The sequence below is a fragment of the Heterodontus francisci genome, chromosome 6 (genome assembly GCF_036365525.1).
Source record: "Heterodontus francisci isolate sHetFra1 chromosome 6, sHetFra1.hap1, whole genome shotgun sequence".
Classification (NCBI taxonomy): domain Eukaryota; kingdom Metazoa; phylum Chordata; class Chondrichthyes; order Heterodontiformes; family Heterodontidae; genus Heterodontus; species Heterodontus francisci.
Genome location: NC_090376.1, coordinates 51,969,723 through 51,984,601, shown reverse-complemented (window position 1 = coordinate 51,984,601; position 14,879 = coordinate 51,969,723). Strand labels below are relative to the sequence as shown.

Here is a 14,879-nt window from a genome sequence, read left to right as displayed (position 1 = left end):
ATTACTATTAAATATAAATAGTGACATGAGTACACAGTAAATCAGATTACAGATTACAAAAGTCAGATGAAAATAATTTATAGAACAGGAGTAAACTATTCAGCCCCTCAAGCCTGTTCCACCAATTAGACATGGCTGATATGTACCTCAACTCATTTATCTGCCTTTGCTCCATATATCTTGACACTCTGACATCAATCTATCATTCTCAGTCTCAAAAATTTCAACTGACCCAGCATCCACAGTCGTTTAGGGGAAGGAGCTCTCATTTTCCCTACCTTGTGTGTGAAAGGTTTGTGTTATTTGTATCAGATAGACAGTGTTATCCTGTAGTAACCAAGCTGAATTATTTTCAACATTTAATGATATAATTGAATTTGCAGTACTTTCAAAACCAATAGAGTGAACTTGAGGATTCAGTTGAAATGAGCAATCACTTTCCACTCAGGTGACTGAAGTGTTTCTTCCTGAATGCTTAAACTGTCTTTCCCACACACACAGCCATTATGTGGCTGATGTTGTCCTTGCCTATTCTGCATTCCTCACATTAGGGCCATGTGAGAGAGAGGGAGGCAGTGCAGCAAAACAAAGCATTCAGAGAACTGCAGCTCAGCCACAGGCCAGCTGCACATGACTCTCAAGTAACTGGTTGGCTAACATGTACAATGCTTTCTCTATATCTATTAGACAATTTACCTTAATCTAAACTTCAAAGTATTAATAATATTTTCGCTCCTCGCATAAGCCATAAAGATATTGGCTACTTAGTGCAAAATTATGATCACCATGGATGCTACACCTATAAGGAAGATGGGAGATTATCCAGGACTAGTTGAATCTGGAGGTGACAAAGGCCTGGATAAGGGTTTAACTGGTAGACGAGCTAAGGCAAGGGCAGCAGTGGGCAATGTTATTTAGGATGAAATAGGCAGTCAGTGTGATGAAGTTGGAAACTCAGCTCGAAGCTGAATAGGAGACCAAGTCCGAGAGTAATCTGGTTCAGCGAGAGGGGAGATCGGGAAAGGGATAGAACTGATGGTGAGAGTACAGAGTTTATGGTGAGGGTTGAAGACAATGGCTTCATTCTTCTCAAAGTTCAACTGGTAGATATTGCAGTTTATCCAAGACTGAATATCAGACAAACAATCAGACAACATCAAGGCAGTGGAGGGGTTGAAATTGATGATGGAGGGACACAGCTGAGTGCCATTAGCATAATTACCTTCCAGGAGAGCAGGAGGGGGGAGTGGACCTGCGGCAGAACATGGAGCGAGGAGCGGATAAATAAAGCCCGAGGATCGCAGCCTAGTGCACTTACCTTCTGGGAGAGTAGCGAGAGGAGTCCAGGCATACCGGAGTTTGAAAACAAGTGAGCAGTGATGTCACAGGAAAGCTGGAAGGTGATTGGTTGGGGAGTAACTGCTGTTAGGGAATAACTCTAAATACTGGGTTAGTACACTACTGTTAGGGTGTGTGTGTAAACAGCTTAATAAGGAACAAGTGAGTAGCTGGTTTTTTTTTGAGTAAGGTTTATTTTAACTAGTGAACTGTATTGATTTTTAGTCGGATTGATCCGACTAAGGTTTTATTAATAATTCTAAGCTGTTGTAGTATTGTTAAGTTTGTTTTTTTAGCAGGAGCAAAGGGTCAACTAATAAATAAAGGAATGGCAGGGTTGCTTCAACCTCGAGAGTGCACCTCCTGTACTATGTGGGAGCTCCAGTATGCTTCCTGTATCCTGGAGAACCATTTGTGCAGGAAGTGTCGTCAATTGAAGCAGCTTTAGCTCTGTGTTTAGGAACTTGAGCAGCAGCTGGCGACACTACAGTGCATTCATGGGGATGAAAGCTACTTGGATAGCACGTTTATAGCTGTGGTCACCCCACAGCTGAAAAATGGGTGACCATCAGACAGTCAAAAAGAATCAGGCAGGTAGTGCAGGAGACCCGAGTACATCTCACTCTCCAACAGGTATTCAGTTCTGAATACTGAGGAAAGTGATGCTTCACCTGGGGAGTGCAGCCAGAGCCAAGTCCATGGCAGCACGGGTGGTTCAGCTGCACAAGGGCTACACGGAAGACTGGAAGAGCCATTGTGATAGGTGAATAAATAGACTGGCGTTTCTGTGGCCGCAGACATGAATCCAGGATGGTGTGTTGCCTCCCTGGTGCCAGGGTCAAGGATGTCACTGAGTGGCTGCAGAGCATTCTGAAGGGGGAGGGTGAACAGCCAGCAGTCATGGTCCACATCGGAACCAACGACATAGTCAGAAAGAGGGATGTGGTCCTGCAGTCAGAATTTAGGGAGCTAGGTAAGAAATTAGCAAGCAGGACCTCAAAAGTAGTAATCTCCAGATTACTCCCAGTGCCACGTGCAAGTATGTACAGAAATAGAAGGATAAGAGGTAAATGCATGGCTGGAAAGATGGTGCAGGAGGGAGGGCTTCAGATTCCTGGGACATTAGGATGGGCTCTGGGGGAGATGGGACCTGTAGATGGGACCTGACAGGTTGCACCTGAACAGAGCCGGGACAGAGTTCCTTGTGGGATGTTTTGCTAGTGCTGTTGGGGAGAGTTTAAACTAGTTTGGCAGGGGGATGGGGACCTGAGGGTAGACTCAGCTGGGTCAAAATCAGAAATTAAAATGGAAGGCGGAAAATTAATGGATGAATCTGGAAGACTGAGAAACCGAGGATTAGAAAACAGAGTTTGGCAGCGCTCAAGGGTATCTATTTCAATGCAAGGAGTACAGCAAAAAAAGCAGATGAGCTGAGGCACAGATAGATACTGGCAATATGATATCATAGCTATTACAGAAACATGGCTGAAGGAGGGACAGGAGTGGCAGCTCAACGTCCCTGGTTACAGAATTTACAGACTCGATAGGGAGGGGGATAAGAAAAGAGGGGGGGGGGGTAGCAATTTTGGTCAAGGAAACTATTACAGCTGTGAGGAGGGATGATATGTTGGAAAGTTCATCAAATGAGGCCATATGGATTGAACTAAGGAACAAAAAAGGGGCAAACAGCTGGGAGTGTACTATAGACCCCCAAAATGGTCAGAGGGAGATAGAAGAGCAGATATGTAGGCAATTCTCTGAGAAGTACAAGAATAGGGTAGTAATAGTAGGGGATTTTAATTACCCCTATGTTAACTGGGATAGTTTTTGTGTGAAAGGAATTGAGGGAGCAGAATTCTTGAGGTGCATTCAGGAGAATATTTTTACCCAGTATGTAGTAAGTCCAACAAGAGAGAGCACAGTTTTAGACAGTTTTAGGAAATGAAGATGGGCAAGTGGAAGGAGTGGCAGTGAGAGCGCATTTTGGTAGTAGTGATCATAATTCAGTCAGTTTTAACATAATTATGGAAAAGGACAGAGATAGAACAGGAGTTAGAGTTCTCAATGGGAGCAAGGCCAATTTTACTAAACTGAGGAGTGATTTAGCGAAGGTGGACTGGAAACAGCTACTTGAAGGCAAATCGGTGTTATAATACTGGGAGACATTCAAAGGGGAGATTCAAGGGGTTCAGGGTAAACATGTTTCCACAAAGAAAAAGGGTGAGACGGCCAAATCTAGACCCCCATGGATGTCAAAGAGCCTACACGGCAAGATATGGCAGAAAAGGAAAGCTTACGTCCAACATCGAGAACTCAAGACGACAGAAAATCGAGGGGAGTATAGAAAGTGGAGGGGTGAAATCAAAAAGGAAATTAGGAAAGCAAAGAGAGGGCATGAAAGAATATAGGCAAGCAAAATCAAGGTGAACCCAACGATGTTTTATCAATACATTAAAAGTAAGAGGATAACTAAGGAGAGAGTAGGGCCCATAAAAGACCAAAAAAGGTAACTATGTGTAGCAGAAGATACTGGTATGGTTCTTAATGAATACTTTGCATCTGTCTTCACAAAAAAGGGGGACTGTAGTTAAGGAGGAAGAGTGTGAAGTATTGGATGTGATAAACATAGGGAGAGAGGAAGTATTAATGGGATCAGCATCCTTGAAAGTTGATAAATCACCAGGGCCAGATGAAATGGAGCCTAGGCTGTTAAAAGAAGCGAGAGGGGAAATAGCAGAGGGTCTGACCATTTTCCAGTCCTCATTGGTTACAGGTGTGGTGCCGGAGGACTGGAGAATTGCTAACGTTGTACCTCTGTTTAAAAAGGGAGCGAAGGATAGACCGAATAATTACAGGCCAGTCAGTCTAACCTCAGTAGTGGGCAAATTATTGGAATCTATTCTGAGACACAGGATAAATTGTCACTTAGAAAGGTACAGGTTAATCAAGGATAGTCAGCATGCATTTGCTAAGGGAAGATCTTGTTTGACCAACTTGATCGAATTTTTTGAAGTAACAAGGAAGATAGATGAGGGTAGTGCAGTTGTTGTGGTCTACATGGATTTTAGCATGGCTTTTGACAAGGTTCCACATGACAGACTGGTTAAAAAAAATAAAATCCCATGGGATCCAGGGAAATGCAGCAAGGTGGATACAAACTTGGCTCAGTGGCAGGAAACAAAGGGTAATGGTTGACGGGTGTTTTAGCGACTGGAAGGCTGTTTCCAGTGGCATTCCACAGGGCTCAGTACTGGGTCCCCTGCTTTTTGTGGTGTATATTAATGGACGTAAATGTAGGGGGCATGATCAAGAAGTTTGCGGACGACACAAAGATTGATAGATAGTGAGCAGGATAGCTGTAGGCTGCAGGAAGATGTTGATGGTCTGGTCAGATGGGCAGAAAAGTGGCAAATGGAATTCAACTTGGAGAACTGCGAGGTGATACATTTGGGCAGGTCAAACAAGGGAAAGGAATACATGATTAATGGGAAAATACTGAGAAGTGTAGAGGAAGTAAGGGACCTTGGAGTGAATGTACACAGATCCCTGAAGGTGCAGGACAGGGTCGATAAGGTGAAGGCGGCATATGGAATCCTTTCTTTTATTAGCCAAGGAATAGAATACAAAAGCAGGGAGGTTATGCTGGAACTGTATAACTCATTAGTTAGGCCACAACTTGAGTACTGTGTGCAGTTCTAGTCACCTCATTACAAAAAGGATGTAATTGCACTAGAGAGGGCACAGAGGAGATCTATGAGGATGTTGCCAGGACTGGAAAAATGCAGCTCTGAGGAAAGATTGGATAGGTTGGGATTGTTCTCCTTGGAACAGAGAAGGCTGAGGGGAGATCTGATTGAAATGTACAAAATTTTGAGGGGCCTGGATAGAGTGGCAGTGAAGGGTCTATTCACCTTAGCAGAGAGGTCAAGGGGCATAGATTTAAAGTGATTGGTAGAAAAATTAGAGGGGAGATGAAGAAAAACTTTTTCATCCAGAGGGTGGTGGGGGTCTGGAACTCATTGCCTGAAAGGGTAGTTGAGGCAAATACTCAACTCATTCAAAAGGAGTCTGGATATGCACCTCAAGTGCCATAAACTGCAGGGCTATGGACCAAATGCTGGAAGGTGGGATTAGAATAGGTGGATCATTTTCAGCCGGCACAGACACGATGGGCCAAGTGGCCTCTTTTTCTTCCTTAAACTTTCTATGATTCTAAGTGTCGCCAAGGGCAGAATGTAGGAGGAAATCCAGGGGAGAGCCTTAGGGGTGTTTGGAGGCAATGGTGATGGGGTGGGAAGAGAAGCGAAGCCACTGCTAGAGATGCTCTAACTTTGATTGGACAGATAAGTGTGGAAGCAAATGAGGATAACTCAACAGAGCTAAACAATGGAACAAAAACATTGAATGAGGAATATGAGGTTGATCATCTCAAAGAATGCAGAGAGATCGAGGAAAAATGCATTGTGGTTTCAATTACAGGATATCATTTGTGACTTTGCTTAGTGTTGTGGCAGGAATGGAAACCTGATTGAACAGACTCAAGCACGAAGTTTCAGGAAAGATGGAAGCAGGCAACATGTTCAAGAACTCTAGAGACGGAAAGAGGGTTGGAGATGGGTGGTAGCTTGTGAGGTCAAGAGTACTTTCTTTCTTGAAGAAGGTGCTGGCAGTTTTGAAAGGCAGGGGAGATTACCCGAGAAATAGGAGCCAATTACAATGTCAGCTAGGATGGGGACCAGAAAGGGAAGACTCAACATTTAAATATCTGCATAAGTTCATGTTTACACCTAAAACCGCAATCTCAAGATGACATCGATATCACTTTTGTTTTGGAAAAGTAATACCCCGTTCCTTATTTTCCCAAATATTTTTCTTGAGCTAAATATCAGCAGGCATACACAAATGTATCCCAATGTAAACTGCTCATTCAATTTCTCCCTCCCACCCAGTGCAGTCAGTTATCTGGTTACTCCTCACAGTAGGCCAGTTGAGATTAACAACCAGCAAAGTGAGGGACTGAACTTGTGTTCCAACACATCATCACCCAGCATGTTTATGCTCCAGTAGTGTTAAAACACAAGAAAATTGAGCCATTTTTAAAAAATGACAAGTTTTCTGTATCACCAAATATTTCTTTAATTTTTTTCTAGTTTGTCTGCTTAGGCCAATACCTGGTTACCAAAAGGCAGGTTCAAAGTGGCAATAAAAGCAATACACTGCAGATGCTGGAAACCTGAAATAAAAACAAGAAATGCTAGAAATACTCAGCAGGTCTGGCAGCATCTGTGGAGAAGAAGCAGAGTTAACGTTTCAGGTCTGTGACCCTTCTTCAGAACTGGTAAATGTAAGAGTTTGCAACGCTAACGGATGTAAGTCCCTGACTCGCCTGTTTAAATTGAATGACACCTAAAGATGAAAATATTGTGGAATCAACAAAAAGCCCCACTCTTGACCGTATGTTGAATGACCTTCACTTCATGAAGCAGCTGTAGTTCGGCCAAGGATACTTCCCCAAGTAACTCCTGCAGTAGTGTCCTGGAGCTAATAAGATTGGCCTCTAATAATTACAACCATCTTCTTTTGCATCAGATACATTTCCAGCCACCTGAAGGTTTTTCCCTTTGCATTGCTAGGGCTTTTTGGAGCCACACTTGGTTGAATTCTTGATTTTGAGGGCAGTTACTCTTGCCTCTTCTTTGGCATTCAGATCTTGTGGAACCTGAACTGAGCATCAATAAGCAGGTTATTAGTGAATGGATGTTGCTTGATGGCATCACTGATGACTCCCAAGAGGTTAACAAGGAAGTAATGGCTAGGTTAGAATTATTGTGTTTTTATGGAGAGGACATGTTTGGGTAATCTTCTACATAGTCTGGCAGGTGCCCATGTGATAGATCTACTGGATGAACTAATTAAGGAACTGGTTAGCTCTGGTGCACAGATCTTCAGCACTACAATTAAGATATTGTCATGGTCTATACCTCTTCTCTGTCTTCTGCACTGAATTGCCTCTTAATGTCACTTGGAGTGAATGGTATTGGCTAGGCACTAGCATCCGTGATGCTTGGACCTCAAGAACATTTGTCATTTTTGGCTGAAGCTGCTTGCAAGCTCCAGTCCCATCTCTTGCACTTTCATTCTGGGATTTATCGTGGGGATATTCATGGAGCCAATTCCTCCTCCTGTTAGTGAACTGGTTGTTCACACTATTCTTGACTGGATGAGACATCACTTAGCTCTGTCTACAGTTTACTACTTTTGGTGTTTAGCACATAGGTTTCCCTGTGTAGTAGCTTCACTCAGTTGATACCCTATTCCAATGGATGCCTTTTGCTGCTATGGCACCCACTTGCACGCTCCCCAATAATTTCGGTCGTGGTCTCCCAGCTTGATGGTGATTCAGAAGTGAAGGATGTGCTGGGCCACAAGGTTACAGACAGGTCTAAAAATTCTGTAGTTACTGAACATCCACAGCATTTCTATTGTCCAGTGATAGATCTGTCCTTAGTTTGTCCCACTTAGCATGTGTTACGACCAGGTGAGGAAGGAGTCTCAGGCTGCCCTTTCGCCTCTGGTCTGACCGCAACAGAGTTTATTCTTTTAACACAGTAATTTAGTTTACCACCTCAGTGAGCACTTGCTCCTGTTTCTCTAATTATATGTACAAGTGAACCAGACAGGTTTTCCTAAGTTTAAACAAGAAAGATGTAAGTTTATTAACCTTATCACTCAGAACCAGATACAATTACTAAAATATCCACGCACCTATGCTCACATTCATACGAGAGGCGCGCGCGCACACACACAAATAGATTAGAGGGGAAAAACAGAGTTGGAGGTTGGAGTAGAGTCCTTCATAAAAATGGAATTTAAATACTGAGTTTGTGTCTTTAGTTGAGATTAAACTCTTGAAGTCCTCACTGGGCCATGTGCACAATTCGGGTTTGCTTCTCTGGTTTCAGAAGGCCGAAGAGAGGCTTTATCCGTCCTCTTTGTTGCTGTCTGTGAAGATCTGTAGATTTGATGTTTAGTAACTGCCATCGAGGCTTCCCTGGGACTTTGCCGGAGAGAGAGAGAGAGAAAGAAATAGAGGTCCTTTCTTGAAGTTCAGTTACTGTCTTTCTGAGGCACAATTCACAAACTCAGTTACACAGGCAGTCATCTCATGTGACCACCTCTGTTTGAAACAGCACCTCCTGGAATGATGTTTGAAATTCAAGGCTGTTCAGACATACTTAGTAGGAGGGGTTTGGCTCTTTCAAAGTCAATGAGTGTCAATAGCTTTTGATGATCAACATTAACAAAACCATTCTAGGTAACTGAATCAGAGAGCACCCCCATTGTTCTGGCTAGACTGGGTAATCACCTCTGTCCAATTGGCCTTTGGCTTTTCATGTGCAAATTCGTGCGTGGCCATCTTTAGCTGCTCTATTCTGCTTTTTAAAAAATTGTTTGTAATAATATCCAGTAAAAGTCTCCGGTAAAGTTCCATATGACGAAATTAATACTTCCATGTGGCATGTGGGATTTCCATTACACATGGTAATAGTACCGTAGTACATGATGAAACATGTCATCACTGAAGACAAGACATGCCTTCACAAGAATCCTGATAGTCACTCCTACCAGTGCTATGGCAGTGGTGAACAACTTGTTTTTCTCAGAGCTTGCAAGTGATGTTCAACATGGAGGAGCACTGATTTGCCATTTGAGAAACACCAGTAGGTAGGGATCAGCAGTGGGGTTTTCTTGAACTTTAGAACACCGCCCGCTTAAGAAAAATCTAATACAAATACAATAACCAACATAGGAACAAAGTACAGTATGTGACTTTCAGAATGTAATTTTCTAAAAATGAATTACCTTGCACACCTCTCACTACTTACTCTATTAATATCTCATAACTGGAATGGCAATATACCTCCATTTGCAGTTCTGGTGTAAATAGGCAAGTCTTTGGCAGCTCTTCTGAGAATTTCTTGCTGTGCTTCTGGTCTTTCTTCCCGATCATACTGTTCCTTATCGGTTTTGACCAATCTGAACTGCAAGAAAATGGACTGCCATTACATTCAGTTCTAAAATTTGCCATTATCTTTTTCCTCAGGATTCACTTCAAATTACTCCAAATTTCAACCATATTTCCGCTTGCGTCATTATTATATCTTTCAGCAAACCTGCTCACAAACTAATTTTTTGAGACCTCACCAATTCCTTAGTATAATTCTACAACCTATTACACATTAATCTGGTAGTGAGAAACCAGCAATTACAATTTCATTTAGTTTCCCATAAAGATGCAATATATAATCTTCCAAGCACAATATGTAATATGATGCTTCATATAACACAAACATTCAGGAACCCAACATCTTGTTACATTCATTCACTATAATATGTCTATCTCATGCCTGGAGCATTTATTGGTAGAATACATTGCTGTCTGCTTTATTTTTTCATTATTACAGTCACTGGTTCAAATGTAGTTACTAAAATATTGATGTTGGCAACTCTTCAGTCTACCAGCATCCACTTGCCTTGACTTTGACACCAATCTCTCAAGCTAAGTCTGAAGTTTGGAACATTGGCATACTGCTCAACTCCATTTCTATTCTATTAACAAGATCATTTTCTTTCATCTCTGCCAGTGAAATATTGGGTTAGTTTTTGTTCCCACTATTTCATTAAAACTACTTTTTCAACCACTACACCTGGTCCTCCGGCATGTCTTTCTAAAGTCCCTCTCTGACTTGCCACCTCTTCCGGATTTCAAAAGTCTCCTAAATTCCTTTCTCTTCAACTTTAATTTTGCTCAGTCTCAAATTTTCCTCTTTTATTCCTTCCTCTTGCTTGGCATCCATTGTTTTTTCTCCAGTCCAAAAAGTGCTCAAAGAAGTGTCTCTGTATACGAGGAACACGAGAAGCGTTGCAATATAAATTGTATTTACGTTTCGTAAAACAGATTTATTGAATAGTAATTCTAGGGGTGACTTGCAAAGCAAATTTCTGTCAATTAATCAATTATAGGAGATTAGAATTTCCAGCATGCTGAGATCCAGCAAAAAGATGACAACCAACATCACACTACTAGCACAACGTGCTAGTGGGAGAGGGAAATTGTGTCCATTATGGATCATTATTCAAGATGGAAAGGAAGCAGATTCCTTTTTTTAGTGGTGGTGTTTCTACAGCATTCGAGTTTTTTAAAATTTATTCTCAGGACATGGGCAATAGCAGCAAGGACACATTTATTGTCCATCCCTAGCTGCCCTAAAATAACAGTAATGGGCTTTCTCCTTGAACTGTTGCAGTCCTTGTGGTAATAGTTAGTTGTTTTATAATTAACCACTTGAGAGTATTAAGCAACAAATCACATTGTGGGGCTGAAGTCACATGTAGGCAAGACCAGATGGGGATAGCAGATTCCCTTCCCCAAAATACATTAGTGAACAAGGTGGAATTTTACAACTATTGCGGCAGCTTTCATGGTAGTTTTTCTGGGGATAGTCCACAAAGTACCACATTATTAAATTCAATTTCACAACTGCCTGAGGTGGGATTTGAACTCATGACCTCTGGATTGTTGGACCGCTGAAGACTACCATCCAAAAGACAAGTTTCATTGAGTAAGATGATTTACAGTTTTGCACCATGTGCATTTGCACTGAAAAGAGCAGTTGTTACCTTGAAAAAGGAGTTCTTAGAAGAACTAGCAGACCTCGGCATTTTGGGCAGCGCACTCTGCCCGTTGTCTGAAGAAACAACTGGAATGGGTGGAAACAGTGGGTTTACATGTGGAGGAGAATGGGAATATGGCTGGGATCTTACTGCTGATAGGTTATTACATGTTATTGTTCTTGCTGCTGATTGGTCAGCTATTGTGTCTTGTGGGTAAGTCGATACATACTGTTGTTATGGTTGGGGTACATTGGCTGCAAAGCAGGTGGTGCTGTGTTTCTTGAGCAGGGGTAGCCAGGTATCACTGTTGAGTAGGCCACTGTCTTGGGGGTGGTGTGATGTTGATAGATCTCAGTCTCCCTGATGGATCTTGCATGCCAATGTGTAGTGGATGAGATGAGTTTGGAATTGGACCATTTGATGTGGTGGTTTTTGAGGTGAGCGTGCTCGACGATGGCTGACTTGTCCCACTCACTGTGTTTGAAGCAGGCTTGATGTCCCTTGATATAAAAACAAAAATTGCTGGAAATACTCAGATCTGGCAGCAGCTGTGGAGAGAGAAGCAGAGTTAATGTTTCAGGTCAGTGACCTTTCATCAGAACTGGCAAAAGTTAGAAATGTAATAGGTTTTAAGCAAATAAAGAGGGGGTGGGGAAAGAGATAACAAAAGGGAAGGTGTTGATAGGACAAGGTCACAGAGAATAACTGACCAGGTGGTCATGGAGCAAAGGCAATTGGTATGTTAATCGTGTGCTGAAAGACAAAGCGTTAGTGCAGAGAGGGTGCATCTGCTCTGATGATGCTACCTTCCACGACAGCGCTTCTGATGTCTTCCTTTTTCCTCAACCAAGGATTCCCCCCTGTGGTTGACAGGGCCCTCAACCGTGTTCAGCCTATTTCCCGCACCTCTACCCTCACCCCTTCCTCCCAGAACCGCGAAGAGTTCCCCTTCTCCTCACTTTCCACCCCACCAGCCTCCACATCCAAAGGATCATCCTCTGCCATGTCCAGCGTGATACCACTACCAAATGCATCTTCCCCTCCCTTCCCATGTTAGCATTCCGAAGGGATTGTTCCCTCCACGACACCCTGGTCCACTCCATTACCCCCAACACCTCATCCCCTTCCCACGGCACCTTCCCATCCAATCGCAGGTGGTGTAATACCTGCCATTTTACTTTCTCTCTCCTCACTATCCAAGGCCCACAAACACTCCTTTCAGGTGAAGCAGTGATTTACTTGTATCTCTTTCAATTTAGTATACTTTATTCGCTGCTCACAATATGGTCTCCTCTACAATGGGGAGACCAAATGCAGATTGGGTGACTGCTTTGCATGACCCTGAGCTTCCAGGCTTTCAGTTGCTTGCCATTTCAACAATACCCCCCCGCTACTCTCATGCCCACATATCTGTCCTGGGCTTGCTGCAGTATTCCAGTGAACATCAACGCAGGCTCAAGGAACAGCATGTCATTTACCGATCCAGCACGCTACAGCCTGCCGGACTGATTGAGTTAAATAATTTCAGAGCATTTTTTGTTTTTTATTTTAGTTTGTTTCATCTTTCATTTTTTTTTAACCATGTGCCTGCCCACTGTTTTTTTTTCATGTTTGTGTTTTAGGCCAGGGCTGTTCATTTTTCTATTAACACCCTCTCTGCACTAACGCTTTGTCTTTCAGCACACGATTAACATACCGTTTGCGTTTGCTCCATGACCTTCTGGTCAGTTATTCTCTGTGACCCTGTCCTATCAACACCTTCCCTTTTGTTATCTCTTTCCCCACCCCCTCTTTATTTACTTAAAACCTATTACATTTCTAACTTTTGCCAGTTCTGATGAAAGGTCACTGACCTGAAACGTTAACTCTGCTTCTCTCTCCACAGCTGCTGCCAGACCTGATGAGTATTTCTAACATTTCTTGTTTGTATTTCAGATTTCCAGCATCTGCAGTATTTTGCTTTTATGATGATGTTCCAGGGGTCTAATGGATAGGCTGAGGCCCGTTTCTCCGATGTAGCTGACCAATCAGTAGCAAGAACAAGTAATGAACTATCAGCAGTAAGATCCTACCCACATTCCCATTCTCCACACACAAACCCACTCTTTCCACCCATTCCAGTTATTTCTCCAGATGATGGGCAGAGTACGCTGCCCAAAGCATTGAGGCCTGCCAGTTCTTCAAAGAACTTTTTTTCAAAGAAACAACTGCTCTTTTCAGAGCAAATTCACATGGTGCAAAACCATAAATCATCTTACTCAACGTTACCGCTCTCCTCATGAAAACCTTCAAACAAGGTAAATTGCATTTTTTGACTTACCTTAATGTGGAGCCCAGAAGAGCAGAAGCACTCCTTCTGGCTCCACATTAAACTGACCCCTTTCCTACAGGCTTGCATAAAGCCTTTGACTGGTGTCTGAGCTAGCTGGTCTTGCTGCCCCCTGTTATATAGAAGAAATTTCTTGTTCTGATACAAAAATCAGGCCTAGAAATATGGAAACTCACCCAGCTTAAGATTTGTACATGTTTTTAAAAAAAGTTTCAGTGGCAGCATCAACTCCTCTTTCATTACTAAAATGAAATCTATCGGTCTGCATTCATCTGAAGGGAGCAGAGACCCAGGCCCCAATATTTACAGCAAGATGGAAGGGAGTAGGAGAGTGTTGGGAAAGCCTGGCAAGGCCAAGGATACAGAGGTCCACCTGAATTTAACGGCAGGCCACGATAAATTACTTTTTTTGCCCGTTTTCCGCAATTTGACAAGCTGCTGGCTGCCAGGCTGGAAAACCAATTCCAGGGTACCACAGCTGGGAATCCTTGGGAACAGTCTCCAGCAATCTCCATTGTGGGGCAGCCTTCAGTCGGGAGGGGGTGGGTGGGAGGGAATCTCAATCATGGGAAAGGCTTCAGATCAGGCTGGAGTAATGGGGCTCGATGACTATGATAGAGACTAGAGAGAAGCTGTGTTTCGCAGAAGGGTGGCTAAAGGTTTGTTTGAGAAACCGGGGTTTGGGGGCGGGGGGAGCACTCTTGAACTTCCTGGCCCACAAGGAGTGCTATAAAAACCTTCTGGAGCCAGCAGCTCCCGGTTCTATTGTGCTGCCAGGTTTCCCGAGCTCTGGGAAACCAGGCCCAGGCCAGCAGCAGCTAAATTTAAAATCAGGCTTATGCTCAGAGAGTCTGTTTTAAATATAATAAAGTATCCTGCCTCTCCAAAACAGACACATGCATGCTTCACAAACTGATGCTGCAAAAATGGCAATGGGCATGTATGCGCGATTTGAGGACATGTCCCCTTTTTTTTTTTAAGGTCAACTTCAAACCAAACCTCCTTCCACCCATCATGGTGGTGAGGTAAGGTGGGTGGTGGGATGTTGTGCATCAACAACAAAGCCCCAGTTTTATTTTTCTGGATCCACCAATTTGCCACTTACGTTCAGAGAATGCTCCCTGACTGACCTTGTAAACATCTCAAGCTGACCTAGTCTGCCAGAGTGCTTACAACAGAACCCTTATGCAAGCAAACTGATGTGCAGGATCAGCTCAACATCAGTTTTTCACGAATACCTTTCTGTTACAGCTGTTAAACGATCAGAGTTCCAACAGAAACCACCATATGCATAATGAACAGAAGTCAGCTACAGGTTACTGCATATTTGTGAGGCAGAGAAACACCTTGTTCGCTCTGTGGAGCTCAAGTCAAGGTAAAAACACTTCAAGGCATGGGCGATATTCAGTAGGCTACTGTAGTCAAAAAATGTCAAACTAACAACTAGATCTATTAAACCAGTTTCATAATGAAGATTCTTCTCATCACTTCTTCATAACTTAAAAGGAGTTGAGAATAAAGTACTTCAGAAATTCAG

At 42.9% G+C, this 14,879-nt stretch overlaps 1 protein-coding gene across 1 annotated transcript in view; it reads right to left on the bottom strand.

The window, feature by feature from the left end:
• LOC137371299 (palmitoyltransferase ZDHHC20-B-like) overlaps nucleotides 1–14,879 on the bottom strand; it is a 103,294-nt gene that overhangs the window by 54,043 nt on the left and 34,372 nt on the right. Inside the window, exon 4 of the mRNA XM_068033642.1 lies at nucleotides 9,260–9,380. Within this exon, the coding sequence (XP_067889743.1) occupies nucleotides 9,260–9,380 (121 nt within the window). The remainder of the gene's footprint in view (nucleotides 1–9,259; nucleotides 9,381–14,879) is intronic.